This window comes from Colletes latitarsis, chromosome 7 (assembly GCF_051014445.1).
Source record: "Colletes latitarsis isolate SP2378_abdomen chromosome 7, iyColLati1, whole genome shotgun sequence".
NCBI classification, from domain to species: domain Eukaryota; kingdom Metazoa; phylum Arthropoda; class Insecta; order Hymenoptera; family Colletidae; genus Colletes; species Colletes latitarsis.
This window is the reverse complement of record NC_135140.1, coordinates 5,952,544-5,977,010: the sequence shown is the minus strand read 5'-3', so window position 1 is coordinate 5,977,010 and position 24,467 is coordinate 5,952,544. Positions and strand designations below refer to the sequence as shown.

The following is a 24,467-nucleotide window of genomic DNA, read 5'->3' as shown; positions in this document are numbered from 1 at the left end:
GGCCGTGGACACATACGTTGAGACTTTTCGCACGGCAGTAATTGGATTGCGGTCGAACGTGAAACTGGCCAAATTTTTGCGCCCGATTTTCATCCGGCTTTTTCCCGTTGACGTCATAATTCAAAGCCCCCTACGCCCCTTCTCGAAGGCTCGGCTTTCGAAACAATCGCGATCCGCGGAGCCCCGGCGCGAAACGTAATACTCCGCGGTAAATAATGATCGCGACACGACTGTCCGTGCATCCCAGTTATTATTTACGATGGCGCTGGGTCTCGATATATCGAGGGTAATTAATAATCGGACAATAAACGAACCGCAATTGCAACCAGGAGAAAAGTGGCCGTTTTCTCTCGCCGTTGTTCCCGCGATTTTCGATATTCCGTTCCGCTTCGCTGTTCGTGTCAGCTCTTATTCGCGTAATTCTTCTATTTTTGGGGCGAGTTTAGTCCGGTGGCAGATACAGGTATTTTTGGCTCCCTGCACCTCATTGTCAAGAAGAAAAAAAATTATAGCACAATCCGTTGGCTGGAATTTCAGTTATAACTCACAATAACAAACAGATAAGTGTCAACCGCCGTACTGAGAGGATGCAAAATACTGGTACGAATTACGAGGGAAGACACAACGCGGCAAAAATCATGGTTGGAATGAGACATAAATTAATAACGGACCAACGGTGGTGTAACGACGAAACAATAGGACGTGGAATGGAAACGAACAGCATCTACCCAATTAGAATAAAATGGAACTCATTCTACAAAAAATATATACAGTTACACACACTCGTATTCGTACACTATAATGGTGATTCCCTGTAAATAAAAAAAAGAAGTAATTATCAATTGAGTTATTTTTTATATTGGTATAAGTAGTTAGTTCCGAGGACAATAATTATTTACGAAAGAGTGCTGGCTAATAATTACACAAACGTCCTGTATACAAATTTACATTCACTGTCAATTCAATAAACTATTTATAATGCAGTTTTATCGTACTCCAGTCGTATAATAAACAGGAATTGCTGAAACTTCTTTGGATATGTAGCGTCAATGTAAACTTCAAAATAAACATGGAAGATAGCATAAATTATAGTAGGTGATGTGATCATTAAATAGAGGATGAAATGCCCTTTAAAATGAGCGTTTGTGAGAGCCGATAGCTTTATTAGTTCCGGAGATATAGTGATTTTAGTTTCAAGTCGATGCGGTGGCTAGTTCCGGAAATATAAGGGTCCGAAGCATTTGTTTACAACGGCCTTGTCAAGGTCGTTGACCGGCACGTGACTCGTAGTAGCTAGGTCACTCGGTCACTCGGTCACGAGTCACGTACGAGAAAGAGAGGTCCGGCGCGACGCGTCAGACAAAGACAGCGATAGTCGAATTAAGAAAAATTACCATTTACATAAATTACGTTATCTCGAAAACGGAAAGTCGGATCGACAAAATTCAAAAACCATTTTAAAGAGGAGGCCTTACCGCTTCTAACAACGGCTGAATTATTGATAAAACGCTAATAGTTTCGGAACTGCACGCGTCTAAAGTTTTAGTATTTTTAATACGCGTTAATAGCACGTTAGAAATTGTAAACGAAATTACGTCTTAGTATTTCCTGCATCCCACCGTGTCCAAATTCTTAGAATCTGAATATCTCGCCACTCGTAGCAACTTCGTCAAAGTCTCGAGGATCATGAAACGCATGCACGGAATATCGAAACGCTTCCTATCTAAACTTCGGTTGTGAAACATACTTTCTGTCCGTTATCGAACAGATCCTGATCTCTGATGCCTCGAATGTAAACCGTGCGCGTGGATATGTGTGCGTACAAAGGTGCAGCGGAAGAGGCAGAATGAAACGAGCCTCGCAGGACGTTTTTACGAGACGGATAACATTTTACGGGGGGTCGAACGGGCATAGATATTTTATCCGGAAGCCTGTTATCGATGAAGCAAAAGCACCAACAAAGCTCCGCGACGCCATGCACGACGTGCCCGAAGATTTAGACGGCCAAGGATACCTGGATTTACTTTACTTTCCCTCCGGATCATCCACGCGTACTCGCAGATTCGCGAAATCCTCTACGCGCGGGCTACGACCATAATGTTTTATCGGAGGGACTTGGAGATCGTACGGTACAACTTGTTTTACACCTCGGGTTACTCCTCGTCATACGTCCTCGTAAATTCCTTTGTAAATTAGAATACGTTAACGAATTTTTTAAATCGATTTTTAAAGGGTAAAATACCATATGATATTTAAGAAACAAATATTACCGTAGTTGACAAATACGGTGTTGGTTTGTCATTCTCTTTGAGAAAGTTTTCTTTCATTTTTCGAGACACAAGTCAAGAGGGTGCAGGCGTGTCCCTTCCTTGGCTTATTTAGACAATGAATAGGATTGGGTCTGTGGGTACGTGACGAATTTTTCCTCACTGACCTTTCTTCGTTCTGGCAGTTTCAGACGTGCCCTTCCAAGTGTTTCAAATAAAGACAAAGGTTAGTTTAAAAAGTATTTCAACTGTATGTTTTATTTTTATTCTACGGGAGAACCGTGGTATGAGAAAATTTCGAGAATGGAAGATTGAGATTTACAAACACCGTGTTTGAACGTAATTAATTATAAAATATGTGTATCGAAGTATGTTGCAAATTTGTTGAATCAATATCGCGTTATATTTGATTTTAAATTAAATCAGAGCAACTCGCAAATGGCTTCCGCGGAACAAGTTATTTGCTTCCATGTTATTCGAAACAGATTCCTCGCGAAGGTGAAGCAACCGCCAGCGTTTAGTATAGCGTGAGCTCTCTCAGACAACGCAATGAATAATGGAAGAAACAAAGTTAAGTGATCCATTCGGTTCAATCTACTCTCGCATCTCCGGCGCTGGCCGAGAAAGCTTCGAACAAATGGACGTACAAAGTACCTGAAATTTGTAATCCTTGTATCCTATTTTCATTATTTTCTCTTTTTACCTGGATAATAAATACCAAACGCAGTAACGATCCTAATATTTTTTACTAAAAATCCTTTTGACTGCACAGGGGCAAGAAAAATTGTGAAAGCTGTCGTTAAGACTAATTTCATGCAAGATTAGTTTTAATTGAGACGAATCTTTCGGAAGATTTGTTTCGGAGCAATGAGAGTCGAGGACGTACGAAGCTCGTGTAATTAACTCTGGCGAGGCTGTCGAACGCAATTATGAGCGTTCATAACTAACAACGGTTGGATTGACATTATACTAGAGATGAAGTCGTCGTCTTGAAACGAAACGATAATGGCCAGAATCGAAGGAGACGGTGTCCCGGGTACGCGGGGGCCGGTAAATCCCGGCATAAGTTCTTAGATAGTTTTATGTGGCTCGTTAGAAAGTTTTGCCTGTTACTCTCGGTAATGCCGCCCGGCACTACTAATTGTGACAGTGGAATTTATCGCGGGATTCAGTACATAAAGCACGCGCTAAATGTTATTGCTTCGAGAGGGGGGGACAACGTTTTCGCGAACGGTGTTTCCGCCCATTCAAATTCGAGACGCGGAGGATATTTCTGCTGGCTGGGATCGTACAAGATCCCAGATTCGTAAATTGGTATGTTCTAATGTTTTAATTTTTCTAAAAAATTCGAGACACGGAGGATATTTCTGCAAGCTGGGATCGTACAAGATCCCAGATTCGTAAGTTGGTATGTTTTAATTTTTTAATTTTTCTAAAAAAAAATTCTCAAGATCAAATGTTAAAGAAAATAAATGTAGACAGTAATTCAATATTAACGATGCTACAAAAATAAATTCCATGACAAATTGTGGGTACGTTGGTTTTTAATTGTTTGAAAACAAAGTATCGTTTTCGTGGACAATTTGAGGAGTTTGTGAATATTAGTTGTTCAATTTTAATCTTTGTACTGGTGATATGAGCCTACAAGGCCAATTTTTGAGTTTTTTTTTGTAGACAAACTTTCACATAAGACTTTCTTATGTTAGTTTTAGAACATTCGTATATTTAAGTATGTAAAAAAATTTTATGTTTGTATAATAATCTTGATTCACGTGGCGATTTTCGTACTTCGAGATCGACTGTGCACGATAGAAATCTTCGTTGTCGTACTTGGAAACTATTTATCCAATTCTACTATTTCATGCCTGCATAGTAAGTAGTACAGACCTTGCTCCATAATTACATATGTAAGTAGCAAGGTAAGTCGCGATTTCCACAATGAGAGCACCGTTTGACATCATTTTCAAAACGGATTTATATCTTGCAATGTTATTTTGCACGTAGCAAAACCAAAAGAGGCGAAGAATAAATAAACATTTCTTTTTAGCATCTAAATGCAATGTTATTTTTTCCAGACAATTAAAAATTATATGAAAATGAAAATAATTAAATTTTACCACAGATACTAAGAAGAAACGACTATTTAGCTATTTTAACTAAATTATTCTTATTCGAGCCTTGGTTTGAAAAATGAATCAACTGTTCCTTTTCTGCAATTTATTAAAGCTACTTATAAAACTAAAAATGATCGAATTCGACTTTAGATACTAGGAAGAAATAGTTACTTATTTTCGTCCTATTTTAACTTTGATAATTTCCAGTAAAGTATACATATTGAATAAGATATATATAAATTACAATACACAGCATTAAAATTGAAAAAACTTCTTATAGAAATAGTGATGACTAAATTCGACTTTAAATGCTAGGAAGAAGTGATTAGTTATTCTCATCCTATTTTAACTTTGATAATTTCCAGGAAAATATACATCTTAAATGACATATATAAATTACAATACACAGCATTAAAATTGAAACTACTCTTTATAGAAATTAAGATGGTTAAATTCGACTTTAAATACTAGGATGAAATAATTACTTATTTTCGTCCTATTTTAACTTTGATAATTTCCAGTAAAATATACATACAAAATGGCATATATAAATTACAATATACAGCATTAGAATTGAAACCACTCTTTATAGAAATAATGATGGCTAAATTAGACTTTAAATACTAGAAAGAAATAATTACTTATTCTCGTCCTATTTTAACTTTGATAATTTCCAGTAAAATATACATATTGAATGAGATATATATAAATTACAATACACAGCATTAAAATTGAAAAAACTTCTTATAGAAATAATGATGACTAAATTCGACTTTAAATGCTAGGAAGAAGTGATTAGTTATTCTCATCCTATTTTAACTTTGATAATTTCCAGGAAAATATACATATTAAATGACATATATAAATTACAATACACGTCACTAAAATTGAAACTACTCTTTATAGAAATTAAGATGGTTAAATTCGACTTTAAATACTAGGATGAAATAATTACTTATTTTCGTCCTATTTTAACTTTGATAATTTCCAGTAAAATATACATACAAAATGGCATATATAAATTACAATATACAGCATTAGAATTGAAACCACTTCTTACAGAAATAGTGATGACTAAATTCGACTTTAAATGCTAGGAAGAAGTGATTAGTTATTCTCATCCTATTTTAACTTTGATAATTTCCAGGAAAATATACATCTTAAATGACATATATAAATTACAATACACAGCATTAAAATTGAAACTACTCTTTATAGAAATTAAGATGGTTAAATTCGACTTTAAATACTGGGATGAAATAATTACTTATTTTCGTCCTATTTTAACTTTGATAATTTCCAGTAAAATATACATACAAAATGGCATATATAAATTACAATATACAGCATTAGAATTGAAACCACTCTTTATAGAAATTATGATGGCTAAATTAGACTTTAAATACTAGAAAGAAATAATTACTTATTCTCGTCCTATTTTAACTTTGATAATTTCCAGTAAAATATACATATTGAATGAGATATATATAAATTACAATACACAGCATTAAAATTGAAACTACTTTTTATAGAAATTAAGATGGTTAAATTCGACTTTAAATACTAGGATGTAATAATTACTTATTTTCGTCCTATTTTAACTTTGATAATTTCCAGTAAAATATACATACAAAATGGCATATATAAATTACAATATACAGCATTAGAATTGAAACCACTCTTTATAGAAATTATGATGGCTAAATTAGACTTTAAATACTAGAAAGAAATAATTACTTATTCTCGTCCTATTTTAACTTTGATAATTTCCAGTAAAATATACATATTGAATGAGATATATATAAATTACAATACACAGCATTAAAATTGAAAAAACTTCTTATAGAAATAATGATGGCTAAATTTGACTTCAAATACTAGAAAGAAATAATTACTTATTCTCGTCTTATTTTAATTTTGATAATTTCCAGTAAAATATACATATTAAATGCCATATATAAATTACAATACACGGCATTAAAATTGAAGGAACTCCTTATAGAAATAACGATGGCTAAATTCGACATTCGATTCATCCTTGGTCCCTGTTAATTTTCGAGCTTTGTCGCCAACCGCTGGGAACCGCAATTTCATTCTATTTTCTTTTCCCATCGGGATGGAACGACTTTCCGGACGTGGTGTGAAAAATTAGATCGCCAGAACGGAAATCGCGAGATGGGAGTGGTGGTACGGAGGATACCGGGAGTCCAGAGTGATGTTCCATGGCGTGTGAAGGAATGACAAGGATTCTCAACTCGACATTGAGAAACGAGTATGGTGGCCAACTCGGAACAAAGTCTATAGACACGGTGTACCGATGGAACGTCGAACGACGCCGGGAATCAGCTGGAAGGACTCATGGTTTAAACATCGACCAGGCTTAATATGAACCGGGAGCATAAAAGGCCTGGGGAAACCAGGGTGAGAAAGGAACTCTTTCGACCGACCGTCGGAGAATGAACCGGCTGGTTTAAAGAAGAGAAGAGAAAAGGGGAGGAAAAGCTGTTGGTTGATGAGCTCGCTGCCTGATTGGCCCGGATTTCTCAGATGAAGTCGAACTCGTGCACGAGGTATAAGCTACGGTGGAGCGATTTGTTTGAAACTGTCGAACCAGTGCACGTGGTTTATTCCTTAAGTCCATGCTAGCTCGTTTGGAACTGCCGCTATCAATCGCCATCGCGGTGTCTGGAACTAGAAACCAACCGAGATTCCGAGGTATGGACCGTGGATCGTTTGTTTCGCTTTCCCGAATACACCAACCACTGGCTGTTTCGAATCCTACAGTTTTCGACAACGTCATCTTCGCATTAACCTACATTTCTCAACCATTCTTACACGAGATACGCGTTAACCATTTATGCTTCGAAACACGAGTAAGCTTGCGCGTTCATTTTTTTTTTCTCTTGGTCCACTCTGCTAATGCAGATTTTTGGGAAATATTGATTTAAATATTGCTTGAAACGTCAGTGAGGGTTCGTAGGGAGAAAAAGTTAAGAACCACTGGCCCAAACGTCACCGACGATAAACGTGAAACGTAAACGAATCGTTTCAAAGCAATATGGAGAATTTCATTTCGTCATAAATCCATCAACGATTCCTTCAATGTCCGAGGCACGTAACTGAAACTGAATATGATAAATCGGATATTGCGTTCGGCTCGGGACTACTTTGAAATGTCAATTTCATTTAGCGCTATTGAACGAACACGTACATATATTAAAATCTTAAAGATTTAGCTTTCTGTGCAATCATTTTGCCTGATTTTTGCAAGTTGCGAAATAAATATTCTATTTCGACTTAATAAACGTGACCTCGCCACACTGTTTTCCGTTACACGATGTTCTGAGAAACATCGCGTTTATATTTCAACGAAATTTTTCCTCGTCTTCAAACGACCAAACATACTGCTTTAGAACACTGTCGCTGGAAATTGAACGCAATCGGCATTAATACTTCACTATGGAACTGAAACAATTAATTCTCAAGTTTAAATGTTAAAGGAAACGAATTTAAATTTTAACAAAATTATACAAGTAAGTAGTAAGACAAATTTTTAAGTTACGTAGTTTAGAAATGTCTAAAATCAAAGTTTTCGTCTCATAAAAAGTTTGATGGTGCTTCAAACGGACTCAAACATATGCAAGCGTAGTATTTTAATTTTCGGTTCCATTATTTTAACAAATGCATAGTTTTCTATAATCCACTGTATGAATTTATCGCGACATAGTAGTCGTAGTTGGAAAATTACAATATCGTGCACGAACATTAATGATGTTTCATTAGAATACAAAATTGAATAGGAAAACACAACGTTGAACGAACCGGATATCGACGGAGGAAATACCTGAAGGGCACAGTGCGTGCGTGGCAATTTTCATCGGAAATTGTTCGATAAACGCGTCATTTAAGTATAAACATTCGAACGAACGCGGGGAAGCGAGAGAGCAACAACAAGGTTCTCGTGAAAACTGAAAAAAACTGGTAAACACTCTCGGTGTTGTCTTTCGTTCGACTCGTCGTCAGTCGATTTCCGTCCCGCGAACGTGTTTGTCGTATCGAAACAACGGAAGATCGCAGATTCCATCAACCTCGTAAACTGTTATAACACGTTACGAAATTATTGTGCATCGATTGTACCGTATTTAACATATAGTTTTCGAGTTATCTGAAAACCAAGTGGTTATAAAAGTGATCAAACGAAACACGGAAATCACGCGTTCCTCTGCTTCGCTTTTATCGTAAACTATTTACTCGATGTTTCGAAAAACTTCGGAAACTGAAAATGTGGATCGATGTGATAAAACAAGACTCCTGCTAGGATAAAGAAAAAAACTCGATAAACGACGCCAAATGTCCACGAACGTAAGCAGTTTTATTTTGGTGATTAGTTGCCGTACGATAAAGAGTTGTTATGAAAACTAACGTATGATATAAGTGTAATTATCTGTAGCTGATAGTTCAAAAGACCAGGAAGAAGTAAAGTTACATGCATTTAAATTAGGTGTTGTCGTATGATTAAAATCGCTCGTACAAGTATGATTATAAGTACAAAATGTGTACGGCAGATAAATTAAATGGTTGCTTAAAAAAATTGTTACCTTATCGTACATGTATGATGTTTTGAGCTTCTGTACTATCTTTATCTATGTTAGGGACAGAGTAAATATATAAAAATATAAAGTAAATATTAGGTAACTTTTACTCGGATATTTAATTTATATGGAAAAGCATATTCTTACTGCATATCATTGCGTATTAAAAAGTAATCGATTTTCATTTCAATTGCTTCTAAATTTATGAAAGTGAAAGGTGTAAAAAATCGGCTATATTCAAACAATTTCGAAGTAAACGGAAAATGATTGATGTAATAAAGTGATCCAAAGTACGTGAAATTGTATTTTTATTCGAGTATTTTGGTGAAATTTGCAAACAATTGTTTACAAACATAGATATACGAACCCAAAGCAAATCGTGTGATCGAGTGATAACAAAAAGTCGTTTCGGTGTTTTTGTCGGCATCGATATCTTGCCAACTCATTCGCGCCAAACAAATGACACTGTCATCTCAGTTCACCAGATACAAAATGACACGAACGCGACCTTCGAGCAACAATCCATAAACATTTCGCTTTTAAAACACTTGCAGACGCTAAAGCAATGTTACGTTTTAATCTTCAGGTTTGTCTTGATCTATAGTCCTGTTTTTAAACCGATAGATGGTGTGAAACAGTGAAAAGTTTAATATTTAGAAAACATATAAGTGTGAAATTGTTTTCATTTCAACAAGTGGTTAGAAGCACGATATTATAAAGCTGTTTTTTTCAATTTCGTCCTCATTCTAACACCGGAAGCCTACAGCGACGATAGAGGTTTGTAAATTGCACGCGACACCAAGTTAATAACTCCATAAATTGAATTTTTGAGCAACCCAACGAGTTTGATAGCAAAATCACTGATAAAAGCCATTAACTCTTCGCGCAGATACAAGGAGAAAAGAAAGTAAATGGCGTACGATAAAAAATTAATCTGAATAAGCACGAATTTACAAACTGTAATCTTCGATGTCACCGTCCATTTTTGTTTTATTATTTCTACTTCGTTGGCAACTTTACACCTCGTAACGTGGTCGCGCGAAACGAATATTTCTTGAACAGAAGTACAGAATATTACGATGCTCCATTTTCTTTTTTTTTCACCCAAATGAGAATATTGCATTTCGATCGTCCGTGAAGTCTGTCACTTTTTGCACGATCAAGCTCGAATCGTATGAAAAAAAATGGATTACGAGCCGTGTCGTTTACGGTGAATTGGTACGTCGGTCGTATTTAATGTGATAATGAGTTTCTTCGCCACGTATTTGACGCAGCGTCTGATTAATTAATATACCGATGATTATTCGACGTCTAAAAAACTTGTCCGTGTTAATTAGTGCACTAGCAAAGACAGTGGACCTTAGTATCGCTTATTCACACGCAGATCTTGGTTTCTGTTTCATTTTTTGTTCTCGACGTTGCTCAATGCGTGTCCTGAAGAACCGAAGAGAATGGATGAAATTTAGTTGCCGATCGGAATTGTTAAAAGAAATTATTTTATAATAGTTGGGATTCTGTATTGGATAAATTGGAAACTAACGATATCGTGAAAACGCAATTTATGGGGAAAATAGTAAGTACGAGAAACTCATTTTTTACCACGAATCAATTATTATACTATAGATCGGACATAAAAATTTATAGTAATTTAACCCAATGTTTTTGCTTTTCTTCGAAGCAAGTTCACTAGCATCGAATTTCCCTAGAGCTTTACTTCCTCCTTAACGAACATTGATTTTATTTTGAATAATGGAAAAATTACTCATAAAATACGAATTATAAATCCAAATTTAGTGCACTCGACGCGTTGATGTATTAACGTATCAGTGACACGAGCTTTGGCACCACAATTATGGCAAACATTGTAAATAGATTCGAGCGATAAGAGTTTGAAGTATCGAGTATCGTGTACATTTACTTTGTACACTTGTCGTTTAAACGAACGTTTTTTACCGAAATTGGAACTTTATTTCAATATAGATAAAACTAGTTGCGCAGTGATTAACTGTCACGACCGTTCGAATGCTGGTATTAAAATGAAAAAGTGGTGTCCTATGGTGCAAAAAATTATTTGAAATGCAAAACAGAGCGGACTCGTAGGTATACGTAATTGATGTACGACTGTGCATAATGTTACTTCGCTTAAAGCCTTAATAAAACTTTGTATACGCAAAAAAGTTAAATCTGAATTGTACGTTTCGTTCTTTTTCTACGATTTACGAGCAAATTGTTGGATGCTAATACTATTTACAGCTCGTGCACTGTAGTGAAGATAATACGAAGTGCACGCACGGAACACACTTTTAAACGCGAACGTGAAACTACTTAGAATTATTTATTCGCTCTTTCAAGAATGCGAAAGGAAGTTGTTTAATGCCGGGGTTGACCTAACTTCCGCTTAATGATTTATTCGCTCGAGACAAACGAAACTGGCCGCGATAACAAAAAAAGAGTACGTCGAGTAATACCTGGTGATTAAGAGAATCGCTCTATCGAACGGTCATCTATAACGGAAGTGAATTATGCTTAACACGTAACGAACGTGTCATTAAAATATCTGACGATACAGTTTTTAGTGTTTTACATTTTTACAGAGAATTGTTAAAGCACCGCGTCTAATTTATTATATCCTGTTGCGTTTTCGACAGTGCTCGAATCGGTTGAAAACAATAAAAATGTCGCTGATACTTCTTGTTGAAATGAAAAGGTAGTGCCGCCTGGAAGAACAAAAACATATTTGAAATGCAAAATTCGATGACTTGTTGAGTGTACGTAATTGATGGGTAATTATGCATAAATTTACTGCGCTTTAATCTTTTGAACCCCGACTTTGCGTTGAGATTTTCATTTTCATTTCAATTTTTGGTGCTTAAATTTCAAATTGTGGTCGTTACAATAACGTTTTCAAAGCTGCAGAAGAATTAGAAGTCCTGGGCATTCGTGAAATTATTCTAGTTTATTGCAGCTCTATATATTTTATGAAGAAGTAAATGACATTTTTTACTAGAAAAAGACATTTAGGTATTACGAGAACAGAAATAACCAAAATACTTTATATGTTTAATAGTAAATTTGAAAACTTTCATCTATTATGAAAATGATTGTGATCGTTCGTAAGTTAATTTCCTTCTCTGCTCCTTTTCTTCCTGCTTCTGTGACTCTTCGACTCGCATTAAGACCGTTAAAACCACAGAACACTGAAATAATAGCATTTTATACTACTTCGAAGTGAAAAATTCCCAAGAGTATTGTGATGAAAATTTCATGCGTCGTATTATACCATTAAGGGTCAAAGAGCTAAACTTCATGCAGAAGGAAAATTAAATCCGAACCGACATTCAACGATACAACATTCAATCGACCAACTGAAAGCACAGAAAGCACTCTACTCGTAGTCTTTTATTTACATATAAACGCCCTTTCTATGCCCTTTCTATTTTTCAGACAAAAAATTCTCAAATCCGTGCCCCGTTCGCTAGAATATTTCAAACATTTCTTAAATCTTGCGTTTGATGGAACAAACAACCCCTAGCGTAACAGTCCATCAAGTTCTCAAAAAGTACAATATACAGGGTGTTCAGCCACCTATGGGAAAAATTTTAATGGGAGATTCTACAGGCCATAATAAGAAAATCAAAAATATCAATTTATTGGTTGAGACTTCAGTAAAAAGTTATTAAAACATTAAATTAAAGAATTTCAAATCATTCACGAAAAAATTATTTTCGATTGCGGGGGTCAATTATAATCATTTTTGGTGAATAGACATACCCCCAAAATCCTACACACTTTCGAGAAAAAAATTTAGGAAGGTTGACTTTTTCGACAAAATTAAAAAATTTCAAATCATTCTGAAAAAATTGTTTTTGGTTGCAGGGGTCAGTTACAATCATTTTTGGTGAATACACATACCCCCAAATTCCTACGTACTTTTCAGAAAAAAATTCTTTACCGAAAATATATTGTGTGATCGGAAATGTTTCTATAACTTTTTAACGAAGCCTCAATCAACAAATTAATATCCTTGATTTTCATCCTATTTTGGCCTCTAGAATCTCCCATTAAAATTTTTCTCTATGCTGGCTGAATATCCTGTATAACCAAGTACCTTAAAGAAAACTTTTGTGCTACGATCCCTTGATCTAAAACCTGAACCAGCTCTTTGGTGTTCTCAATCTCCATTTTAAAATTTGTTAAGTACATCTGAGACAACGCTTGCTCGAACAAACAATCATCGAACGACGGTGTTTGCACTTAAAAATTAATTATGCCGAACAGCGACTAGCTGAGCGAAGGGGACCGTCCAGGAGGACGATGAGCGGGAACACCGAACCGGAAGTGCACAGAAGATGACCGCTTTGATGGCCTGCGACAACCTGACCGACTTCGTCGGTCATTCCCGCGGCCTTGACCTGGCGTTCAACGCTCGACCATGGCAAAACCTGAGCGATCCTGACCGGTTGCTCCGCTTTGAATCGATGAGCAACGTCACGTGCCTGGAACACGCGCCGCGTTTAACGCCTGGTATCTTCTTCAAAGTCATCATCCTGACCATCTTAGCGATCCTCAGCTTCGTGGGGAACGTGGCCACCATCTATTCGATCGCGAAGAACCGTCGGAAGCAGCACAGATGGTCCACAGTCTACGCTCTGATTCTGCACCTGGCGGTAGCCGACCTGCTGGTCACCGTGTTCTGCATAGGCGGGGAAGCGATCTGGAGTTACACGGTGACGTGGATGTGGGGAAACGCCATGTGCAAGCTGTTCAAGTTCCTCCAGGTGTTCAGCCTCTACCTAAGCACGTTCATACTCGTGCTGATCGGCGCTGATCGATTCATCGCCGTTAGGTATCCCATGAAAGGATTGAACACTGGTCACAAGTGTCTGAGACTGGTCATCCCCGCGTGGATACTGTCCTTCGTCCTGGCGATCCCTCAGGTAAGACTAGATTCTAAACTTGACACTTTCAGGACTATGTTTTATGTTTCTTAAAAAATAGTACACATGACTGCCTGTTAAAAAATAATCAAATTTTTGTTAAATTGCTTCCAAATTTAGGAAGCTGAAAGGTGTCAAAAATTGATCCAAAGTATATGAAATTGAAATTATGATGAATACAGATTCTGACTGGTTGCACAAAGTATTTTTATTCGAGTATTTTGGTGAAATTTGCAAACAATTGTTTACTCAGATAAGATTAGATTTTAAACTTGACACTTTCAGGACTATGTTTTATGTTTCTTAAAAAATAGTACACATCACTGCCTGTTAAAAAATAATCAAATTTCAGTTAAATTGCTTCTAAATTTAGGAAGCTGAAAGGTGTCAAAAATTGATCCAAAGTATGTGAAATTGAAATTATGACGAATACAGATTTTGACTGGTTGCAGAAAGTATTTTTATTCGAGTATTTTGGTGAAATTTGCAAACAATTGTTTACTCAGATAAGATTAGATTTTAAACTTGACACTTTCAGGACTATGTTTCATGTTTCTTAAAAAATAGTACACATGACTGCCTGTTAAAAAATAATCAAATTTTTGTTAAATTGCTTCCAAATTTAGGAAGCTGAAAGGTGTCAAAAATTGATCCAAAGTATGTGAAATTGAAATTATAACGAATACAGATTCTGACAGGTTGCACAAAGCATTTTTATTCGAGTAGTTTGGTGAAATTTGCAAACAATTGTTTACTCAGATAAGATTAGATTTTAAACTTGACACTTTCAGGACTCTGTTTTATGTTGCTTAAAAAATAGTACACATGACTGCCTGTTAAAAAATAATCAAATTTTTGTTAAATTGCTTCCAAATTTTGGAAGCTGAAAGATGTCAAAAATTGATCCAAAGTGTATGAAATTGAAATTATGACGAATACAGATTCTGACTGGTTGAACAAAGCATTTTTATTCGAGTATTTTGGTGAAATTTGCAAACAATTGTTTACTCAGATAAGATTAGATTTTAAACTTGACACTTTCAGGACTCTGTTTTATGTTGCTTAAAAAATAGTACACATCACTGCCTGTTAAAAAGTAATCAAACTTCAGTTAAATTGTTTCTAAATTTAGGAAGCTGAAAGGTGTCAAAAATTGATCCAAAGTATGTGAAATTGAAATTATGACGAATACAGATTCTGACTGGTTGCACAAAGTATTTTTATTCGAGTATTTTGGTGAAATTTGCAAATAATTGTTTACTCAGATAAGATTATATTCCAAAGTTAACACTTTCAGGACTATGTTTTATGTTTCTTAAAAAATAGTACACATGACTGCCTGTTAAAAAATAATCAAATTTTTGTTAAATTGCTTCCAAATTTAGGAAGCTGAAAGGTGTCAAAAATTGATCCAAAGTATGTGAAATTGAAATTATAACGAATACAGATTCTGACAGGTTGCACAAAGCATTTTTATTCGAGTATTTTGGTGAAATTTGCAAACAATTGTTTACTCAGATAAGATTAGATTTTAAACTTGACACTTTCAGGACTATGTTTTATGTTTCTTAAAAAATAGTACACATGACTGCCTGTTAAAAAATAATCAAATTTTTGTTAAATTGCTTCCAAATTTAGGAAGCTGAAAGGTGTCAAAAATTGATCCAAAGTATGTGAAATTGAAATTATAACGAATACAGATTCTGACAGGTTGCACAAAGCATTTTTATTCGAGTATTTTGGTGAAATTTGCAAATAATTGTTTACTCAGATAAGATTATATTCCAAAGTTAACACTTTCAGGACTATGTTTTATATTTCTTAAAAAATAGTACACATGACTGCCTGTTAAAAAGTAATCAAACTTCAGTTAAATTGCTTCTAAATTTAGGAAGCTGAAAGGTGTCAAAAATTGATCCAAAGTATGTGAAATTGAAATTATGACGAATACAGATTCTGACTGGTTGCACAAAGTATTTTTATTCGAGTATTTTGGTGAAATTTGCAAATAATTGTTTACTCAGATAAGATTATATTCCAAAGTTAACACTTTCATGACTTTATTTTAAGTTTAACGATATTGTGGCGCTGGTGGAGGTGGCTTTAGTTGGTATTTAATAAAACATCTTTCTACGCATATAACATCTGGTGTTATATGTAAGCATTATGACTGAGTGGTGCCAATTTTCAAACGTTAAAATATTTAAAATGGCGCAAGACTACGTTTCCCTTCTGCTGGATTACAGAGTCATTTTCTCTGCCTTCTTTAGGAATTGTTTTCTTCGAATCAGTAGACTGTATCGTTCTAGGATTTTATGCATATATTTGGTAATGCTTCACGAGTACAAGGTCGTTTGTTTCATACAAAAGTGATGATTATTATAGGAGTTACGTGTTCTTGATTTTGTTCATTTGAAACGAATGAATCTAAGAATCTATTAATGCTTCTACAAGATTTCATCAGGTTTGGATTCTTCGCGATCTATCTTTTGGCTTCTAATCTCCAATAAGGTAGCCACTATGCTCGGAACGAGTTTAATGCTAATAAAATTGGTTTGTGAAATTTGTCAAACTTTTTGCCTCGAGTCTGCTCCAGCCAAATTAAAAGTTCGATCGTTACATCCGTGAAACCTATTGAATGGCACTTTTGCAATTAAAAAGTAATTCAAAATGGCTGACATTCGGCTGCCACTTAAGCTCCGTTGGAAACGTACCTTCGAGAAGTGCTCTCGAGCAAATCGATATTCTATGAAATTACAAATAATTTCCATATAACAAGCTGTCTCGTAAATAGCAGGTAGTTATGTTGCATCGATAAGCGCGGAAAACTTATCTAGTAATTCAATCATACCGTGATCTGTAGCAAAAAATGATCGGGGAAACCAGTTCTCAGATTTGTTCGTTCTTCCGAGGAAGTCTCGTATTTATCGAGCTTAATTAAGACCCCATTCGATAGAAATATTTTAGAAGATAAAATATATATAAATATTTGAAGATTAATTAAATTATAATTAAAAGTACAATTTTAATAAATTATAATTAAAAGTACACTTTGTGGTAGTAAAACCAGTTAATAATTAAATAAATATTATTTATTAATTTTAATATTACGCCATTTAATCAAAGAGTTCCTGCAAAAATTAATATAAATTCGTTCTTAATAACATTTTGTGCAATCATTTCCCGATGAGCCGGATTTTACTAATTATTATCGAATACGAGTTATTATTAATCGTTTCGTGAGATAAACAGAAACAGTAATAACTGAAAGCTATCCATGAACGGTTAAAATTTAGTAAAACGCCATTACTAGGGGTTGTAATTCGACCAATCGAGTACTTTCTCGAGAAGTAGACGATTCAATCCTCGATGTGTCTCTTTTTTGCAATACTCGAGAACTCGTATTCATTGCCAGAACGACAGTTTTTCGTTTCCTTAATTAATGGCCGTAATTAATACGGTTATTCAGGATCTCTGATTAATATATAAGAGGATTACAGAAGAGGCTCCCGTTCAACGACGTCAATTAGGATCCCATTTTCTCGAGCAGTCTGTTAGCTGTTTAATCGCTTGTTTTTCCTACCCCGATTCGATTCCATTTACTTCGAAACGTAGGACTAGTCATAGCCGAACGCAGAGTACAGAAAACAGCGGATAGACTAGTTATGAAGCATAGAAAAAAAGAAAACTGAAAATTGGTGACTGAAACGATGACAGAACATAACGTGTTGGGCATTTTTTTTTGTTAAAAAAAGAGGAAACGAAAATTCATCGAGGTGCAAAATAATTCTATTCCCGGTGAGAGAAATTCAAATATTCATGTAAATTTTAAATGAAATAAAAGGGAAATGGAATTAAATTGCTTCGTTCACCGGGGTATCAATGTCTGTAATATTGGGGAGAAATGAAAGAAAAAAGTGTTTAAAACGTTGCATCGATTTCAAATTTAAATAGAATCAGCACCGAACTTTACGCAAATTTCATAAATTTTCTCGCTCCACCAGAAAGTTATTTAACTGCTCCAGGTCTGTAAATTGATTATACACACGTGTTTCACGAATATAGTTTTTTGAGAAAATATAATGAAATATAATCGTTGAAAGATGAAGAAATAAATTATTCGTAAATTTTCAAAATTAAATACACTAAAAGAAAATTGAGAAAAGCATAAAAACATAGCAAAGCAAGAAAATAAAATGCTTAAAAATGAAAATGATTAAAATTTACATGTTAATACAAATATAATTCTAATAATTATATCAGTCAACACGCAAAATTGGTTCGTGGTTAATGAAACTAGAACGAAGTTAAACAATGTAATTTGTCTATTTTTGCTCGAAAAATACTCTTACAAAATTTCTCTTATTTAATATGCAAACAAGACACGGGTATTATAACTGTGATTCTCTATATGATGACCAAACATATACAATAAAGAAAATACTCTGAAGTGAGAAGGATAGAAAATTCCCATATAAATAGATTAATAATGTAAATTTTTATAAAAACGTCGATCCTCGAGGATGTTCTTCTAGATCTTCTACGTGGACGCAACTGATGATTTAACAAATGGTTCTCGAAACAATCCTGTGATACTTCTTGCGCGACTGAAAAAATATTAATTCGTTATTCTCAATTATCAAAAACTACTCTTTCAAAAAGCAGAACAGCGATTTGTAAAGACAAATGTTCATTGAGCAAGTCCTGAGAAGTCCTAATAAATAAATCCAGTATCAATGTGGATTCAGACTCTAATTAAATATTCTTAATAAAGAAATTACGGTGTAAGATTTCACCTAATGTACCTGAATGATAGTGTCCCTAGCCTCGGGTTGACATTATTAATTTTCACCCACAGTGAAGTGTCTCCATTGCCCCAGTTGCTAAATAAATTAATTACCTCTCGTAGATCAGTATTGCCTGAAGATGTGAAGTTTATAATAACAGGGACTGCCTGAGAACAATCACACGTCCCGAACTTCCCAGAAAAAGACGATCCAGAGGGCGCCAGCGTATCGACAGCCATGTTTGATCTGTCATGGCGGAGACTTTAGACTCCAAAACTGTCTTGGCTACTAGATGTTCGTTCTAGCGAAGGGTTTCGTTCCTTTTCGTTGGATTTCGACCGTCGCCTCCGCACTGTCTCGTCCTTTGTCTTCCTCTGCAGCTTCCTCTTCGAATCCTTCTGCATCCACTGTTCTCCCGGCGTGTCCTGGAAGTCATAGTCCTGCGTCTTCTCCTCCAACCCAAACTCCCTTCTTCTACCGGACCGTCTTCTCTTGCAACCCCTGCTCCTCCTCCTCCTACTGGACCTTCGTCTTCTCTTGCAACCCCTGCTCCTCCTCCTACTGGACCTTCGTCTTCTCTTGCAACCCCTGCTCCTCCTCCTACTGGACCTTCGTCTCCTCTTGGAACCCCTGCTCCTCCTCCTGCTGGACCTCCGTCTTCTCTTGCAACCTCTGCTCCTCCGTCTCCTGCTCCTCCGTCTCCTGCTCCTCCGACTCCTGGACCTCCGCCTTTTCGAACTTCTCCTCCCGCTCTTGCACCTGCATTTTTTTCTACGTCTCGTTCGTCTGCGTCGCTTCTTCTTGCACTTGCAACCCAGTTTCTGCTGTCCGCGGCTTCTGCGGCAGAAATCTAGCAGATTCACTTCCTGCGCGGCGATCTCCTGGCACTTCATCTCGCTGCTGGTCGGCAGAACGTACTTAACTCCGGTTTTCTTCAAAATACCGTACGACACGCCGCGTTTCAGGGCCGTCAGCATCTGTTTTTTCGAGAAACGGTTACGTTTTGGGACGAATCGCGAAACGGTTCGACGAAACACACCTGACGTCGCGCCACTTGCGACGGGATGTTGTACATCGACGATAGATAATGCAAAATCTCACGGGACGAGGAACCCTTCGCCTCGCGAAGATTCCTGATCGCGGAGATCACCATCGCTAGAGCCTTCGCTGATTCGTTCACCATGGTTGCAGCGTCTCACAACTGTAGAAGGATTAGTTTTTGAAATTAACACTTTTAACGTTACAGAACTCATAAATATTATTTGTTAAGAAATAAAAAACTGCATTTCAATGCGAATGTCGACGCGACGTATTGGAATAAAAATATGTGCAATAAATGTTAGTAAATATAGCGTGAAGGATAACTCTTTGAATAGAAAATTCTTGCTTCAAAAGCAAGTTTGTTTCACTGGATGACATAATTCTTACGTTTCAAACGCTAATATCGATGCATCGAGTCAACAGTATGCTTGGATCTAGTAATGGCGTCGATGCGACATACTTTTTCGCGCCGATTATAATTTAATGCAACGATTAAACGTTCGAAGCGTCACTCTGTATACGGACGTCAATTAATTTGGACATGATTTCATTCATTTGCATAGATAAAGTATATACGAGCAATCATCGGGCAATAAAAGATGAGTATAAAACCAATAAAAAATTTTAAATGGTATCCAATAACGCGAGACAAAATTTTAATACATTTTAATCAGTTCTCGGGTGAATAATGCAATATTAAACTCGCGTCAATGTTTGAAAATTATTTAAGAGATATTGTTACGAAGTTAGAGGTGAAAAATAATATTATAAAATCGAAGAATGCGTACCTCGACCACGAAGATAATAAAATGGCGCACGGATAGTCTGCGAGCACGATACTTCTAAGAATCTTATTCATGGAGACTCTCAATGTTCAATCCATACTTTCGTTAATTTTTAATTGTTCAAAAGGGGAAATACGGCGAATTTTCTATTGAAACGACGAGCCAAAAATTCCTTGCGTCACATTTCTGACGAACAATCGACGAACGGACATCGATATTTACAAATGAACGATGACACACGACGACCAATCTCGATACTGATTTCTCGAAACGCTTGTCAGCAAGTATAACATTTTTCGAGCACGCTGGAACACTCAAGGAACGTTAAATTAATTTAAACGATCTTAAAATTCAATTAAATCATCGAGTTATTAACGAAATAACGAAGCTTTTAAGTATGCAGCGTCAGCAAAATGGCGCTGTGCAAGCACTAGACTTTCACTCGTAGTTCTTTGTATGGCCATACATGCTCACTGTTGAGAATTATTAGACGGAAAGTTGAATAAAATAACTACAAAAGTAGCGTGATTAGTTACGAAATAACGAAGCTTTTAAGTATGCAGCGTCAGCAAAATGGCGCTGTGCAAGCACTAGACTTTCACTCGTGGTTCTTTGTATAGCCATATATGCTCACTGTTGAGAATTATTAGATGAAAAGTTGAATAAAATAATTGCAAATGTAGCGTGATTTACGGCAATCTGGTTCTCAGTTGAATAACGTAACGATCGGGAAGTTGCATATCGATAGCCAGAGGTACTGATTGAATCAGATCGTTCTGATAAAAAACTTTACCGACATGGAACTTGTAATTGTTAATTGCCGCCATTAATCTTGGTAACGATGCTCTTCTAATGAATCCATTGTTTTCCACGTATTCGATACCGCGATACGAAAGTTGAGTTTCATAGGATTCTAGGACTCGTTTGTTCCTCAGTCACATCGAATTACGAAACATTTCGCTGTGAAAACGATTACAGTTCGTTGGAAAAACTAGAATCTCCAATTCATATGTTACTGTCAATTCGTGTCTGAGACGTAAACAAATCAACGAACAAGTGCCGCGGAGCATACATAAAACACGTAACGAATTCTAGAAACTAGAATAAATTATTTAATCAGTGAACTGTAACAGCGATTATTAACGACTCTAGCGGATCGTAAAGCTGAATTAAAAAAGTTTAATCATTTCTCTCGTCGTAAATGATTTTAAAATACGTACCTTTAACGTGGAATCTATACTTTATACAATTACAGTATTCTCTTCAGGACCTTTCGCCTTAACATCGAGGATTTATATTAAAACGTACTGAAATAAAAATATACGTCTGCTTCGATTTGCAGGTCATCATATTCCACGTGGCCAAAGGTCCATTCCTCGAAGAATTTGACCAATGCGTAACACATGGATTTTACACAGAACCTTGGCAGGAGCAACTTTACGTGTCTCTCAGTTTGATTTTCATGTTCCTGTTACCTTTAGTCATCCTTATCACCACTTACGTTTCTACGATAATTACGATCTCTCGTAAGTATATTTTGAGGATTTCTGTGTGTTCAGATCATCCTGCAACAAATGTTTCTTAATAATATTTCTAATACTTCTTCTATTGGAAACCAAATTTTTCAGGGAGCGAGAGAATGTTCAAACTGGAATTGAGTAATAAGAACGTGTGCAGAATGAACGGGGACCTAAACAGAAGGAAATTGATGCATCGAGCAAAAATGAAGTCGTTGAGAATTAGCGTCGTCATCGTAGCCGCATTTATACTTTGGTGGACGCCATATTACGCGATGATGATCATCTTAATGTTCCTTCATCCTGATAAACGCGTAAGTATTTTTACTCTGCGATTATATCAAAGTCACGCTGTTTAATACGGCAAGTAGAGGGTTATTTATACTTTTTTTTCGATATTCTTATTTAGAATAACATACAAATCGAACGTAAAATAAACCGGGGCTACGATTTTGGTAGAGATTTGTCACCAAGATCCGCCATAGTGTATACACGTCAATTTACAATATGTTTCTAACAAGCCTGTGATATTTTCAGGTTAGCGATGAATTACAAAATGGAATCTTCTTCTTCGGGATGAGCAACAGTTTAGTAAATCCTTTGATATACGGTGCGTTTCACCTATGGCCACGGAAAAAGCATCGGAATTCTTATCATAGGTAAATGGATTCTTCGTACTTGTTATAAGATTAATTAGATACGAGTAATATTTAAAAGTACTTAAAATACTATAACTTTCAATTAAAAAAATTTTTTAATTGAAAAGAATTTTTTAAATTTCAATCTGAAAAAATTATTTTTGGTTGCGGGGGTTAAATACAATCAGTTTTTGTGAATACACGTACCCCCGAAATCCTACGCACTTTCGAGAAAAAAAATTCTTTAGCGAAAATATAATGCGTGAAATGTTTCCCCGAATTTTCATACCTATACAGGGTGTTCGACCACCCCTGAGAAAAATTTTTATAGGAGATTGTAGAGGCCAAAATAAGACTAAAATCAAGAATATCAATTTGTTGATGGATGCTTCGTTAAAACGTTATTAACGTTTGAAGTTCCGCCCGTTCTGAATTTTTTTCTCAAAAGTGCGTAGGAATTCGGGGGTATGTCTATCGACCAAAACTGATTGTAATTGATCCCTTTAACTGATAATAATTTTTCCAAAACGATTTGAAATTTTTTTTTCCGTCGAAAAATTTGTCCACCTACTCGAATTTTTTTCTCGAAAATGCGTAGGAATTCGAGGGTGTGTCTATTCACCAAAAATGATTGTAATTGACTCCTGCAACCGAAAATAATTTTTACAGAATGATTTTAAATTTTTGAATTTAATTGTTAATAACAAATTGGTATTCTTGATTTTCGTCTTATTTTGGCATCTAGAATCCTCCATAAAAATTTTTCCCAGGGGTGGCCGAACACCCTGTATATAAAAAATCATAAATTCTGGACGGATCGAAAGATTTTAATGTTTCAAAATGCAAACAACACGTATTTTGGTGGAGAATATTTAGATATTCTAAGAATGTTGAAACAGTTGTTCTTTAACTTTCGATTTTTGTGATTTTCAGAGAGTTGTCCACGCTACAACGGCGACTTACGCCGACTAACCACGATAGCAGCTTCAAACGAGATCCGCGAGAGATGCGAGAACCATTTTTATCGAAAAATAATTCAAATACTACTATTTGAATATTAAATGCGAAGTTTCAGATCGAAACATTTTCATCAAACTTCAACACTGTCGAGAAAAACAATAGGCATATAACACATCATTATTATAGTATGAGTCCTCATTATTTTATTAAATTTTGATGTAGAAATTAAAAAGTTGCATTACTTTATGCAGTATGCTGACTGCCAACGTGTTTAAAATACTTTACGTTACGTTTATAAATTATAAAAGATTCTTTTTCTTACAGATGAAATTATTCATTTTTCTTCGTATAAATATACACAGCGGAAACGGAATACATGATATATAATATTCGGTTCAAATAATCACTGATTTAATAATAGTCGATTCGATAAAGATTAAACAAATGTTGGATAATAGTAGTTAAATACAAATTTTAAACATTCCGTAATAAAACTTTTCAATTTCAAAACCAATAAGTAGTCTATAAATATTTATTCTGTTAAATATTAGCAATAATTAAATAAGACCAAACTATAAGAATATCAGAATTAAACAATTATATATTAATTATATTTTATCAACGAATAATGTATTATAATACACTATGTAAAATACCTTTTTATACATAAATTTCAGTAAAATAAATATTGCACTCTTAATAATAAAATTTATATTGTTATATTTATATATTTTAGTGTCATATATTACGCCTATACATTTTCTTCACATTTCAAGTCCATCGTTTAAAACCTACGACAAATATAAGTTTATTATAAAATTACTATTTC

The 24,467-nt window shown here is 35.3% G+C and overlaps 2 protein-coding genes across 6 annotated transcripts; one reads left to right on the top strand and one right to left on the bottom strand.

Annotated features, from left to right (window-relative positions):
* The first annotated feature begins 7,776 nt into the window (after window positions 1–7,776).
* Crzr (corazonin receptor) lies at window positions 7,777–24,280 on the top strand. Of its 5 annotated transcripts, none has more exons than XM_076767762.1 (6): window positions 7,777–7,914; window positions 13,252–13,910; window positions 21,866–22,049; window positions 22,152–22,354; window positions 22,578–22,699; window positions 23,612–24,279. In XM_076767762.1, the coding sequence occupies exons 2-6, from the start codon at window positions 13,323–13,325 to the stop codon at window positions 23,730–23,732; spliced, it is 1,218 nt and encodes a 405-aa protein (XP_076623877.1). In that variant the 5' UTR covers window positions 7,777–7,914; window positions 13,252–13,322; the 3' UTR covers window positions 23,733–24,279. The 5 variants fall into 5 exon arrangements, with proteins under 5 accessions (XP_076623877.1, XP_076623875.1, XP_076623874.1 ...); XM_076767760.1 differs by having other exon boundaries at window positions 13,172–13,910; XM_076767759.1 differs by lacking the exon at window positions 7,777–7,914 and adding an exon at window positions 8,396–8,743 and having other exon boundaries at window positions 13,172–13,910.
* LOC143343162 (uncharacterized) lies at window positions 18,391–20,132 on the bottom strand. Its single transcript, XM_076767766.1, has 2 exons — window positions 19,737–20,132; window positions 18,391–19,674 (listed from the first exon to the last, which is right to left on the bottom strand). The coding sequence occupies exons 1-2, from the start codon at window positions 19,878–19,880 to the stop codon at window positions 18,961–18,963; spliced, it is 858 nt and encodes a 285-aa protein (XP_076623881.1). The 5' UTR covers window positions 19,881–20,132; the 3' UTR covers window positions 18,391–18,960.
* Window positions 24,281–24,467: the final 187 nt, after the last annotated feature.

Excerpts from the sequence above, each read along its gene's own strand:
- Crzr (XM_076767761.1), top strand. The coding sequence starts at position 13,323 with ATGACCGCTTTGATGGCCTGCGACAACCTGACCGACTTCGTCGGTCAT. Across the intron at positions 13,911-21,865 it reads TCGTCCTGGCGATCCCTCAG|GTCATCATATTCCACGTGGC; the intron begins GTAAGACTAGAT and ends TTCGATTTGCAG. Across the intron at positions 22,700-23,611 it reads CATCGGAATTCTTATCATAG|AGAGTTGTCCACGCTACAAC; the intron begins GTAAATGGATTC and ends TGTGATTTTCAG.
- LOC143343162 (XM_076767766.1), bottom strand. The coding sequence starts at position 19,880 with ATGGTGAACGAATCAGCGAAGGCTCTAGCGATGGTGATCTCCGCGATC. Across the intron at positions 19,675-19,736 it reads CGCAAGTGGCGCGACGTCAG|ATGCTGACGGCCCTGAAACG; the intron begins GTGTGTTTCGTC and ends TCGAAAAAACAG.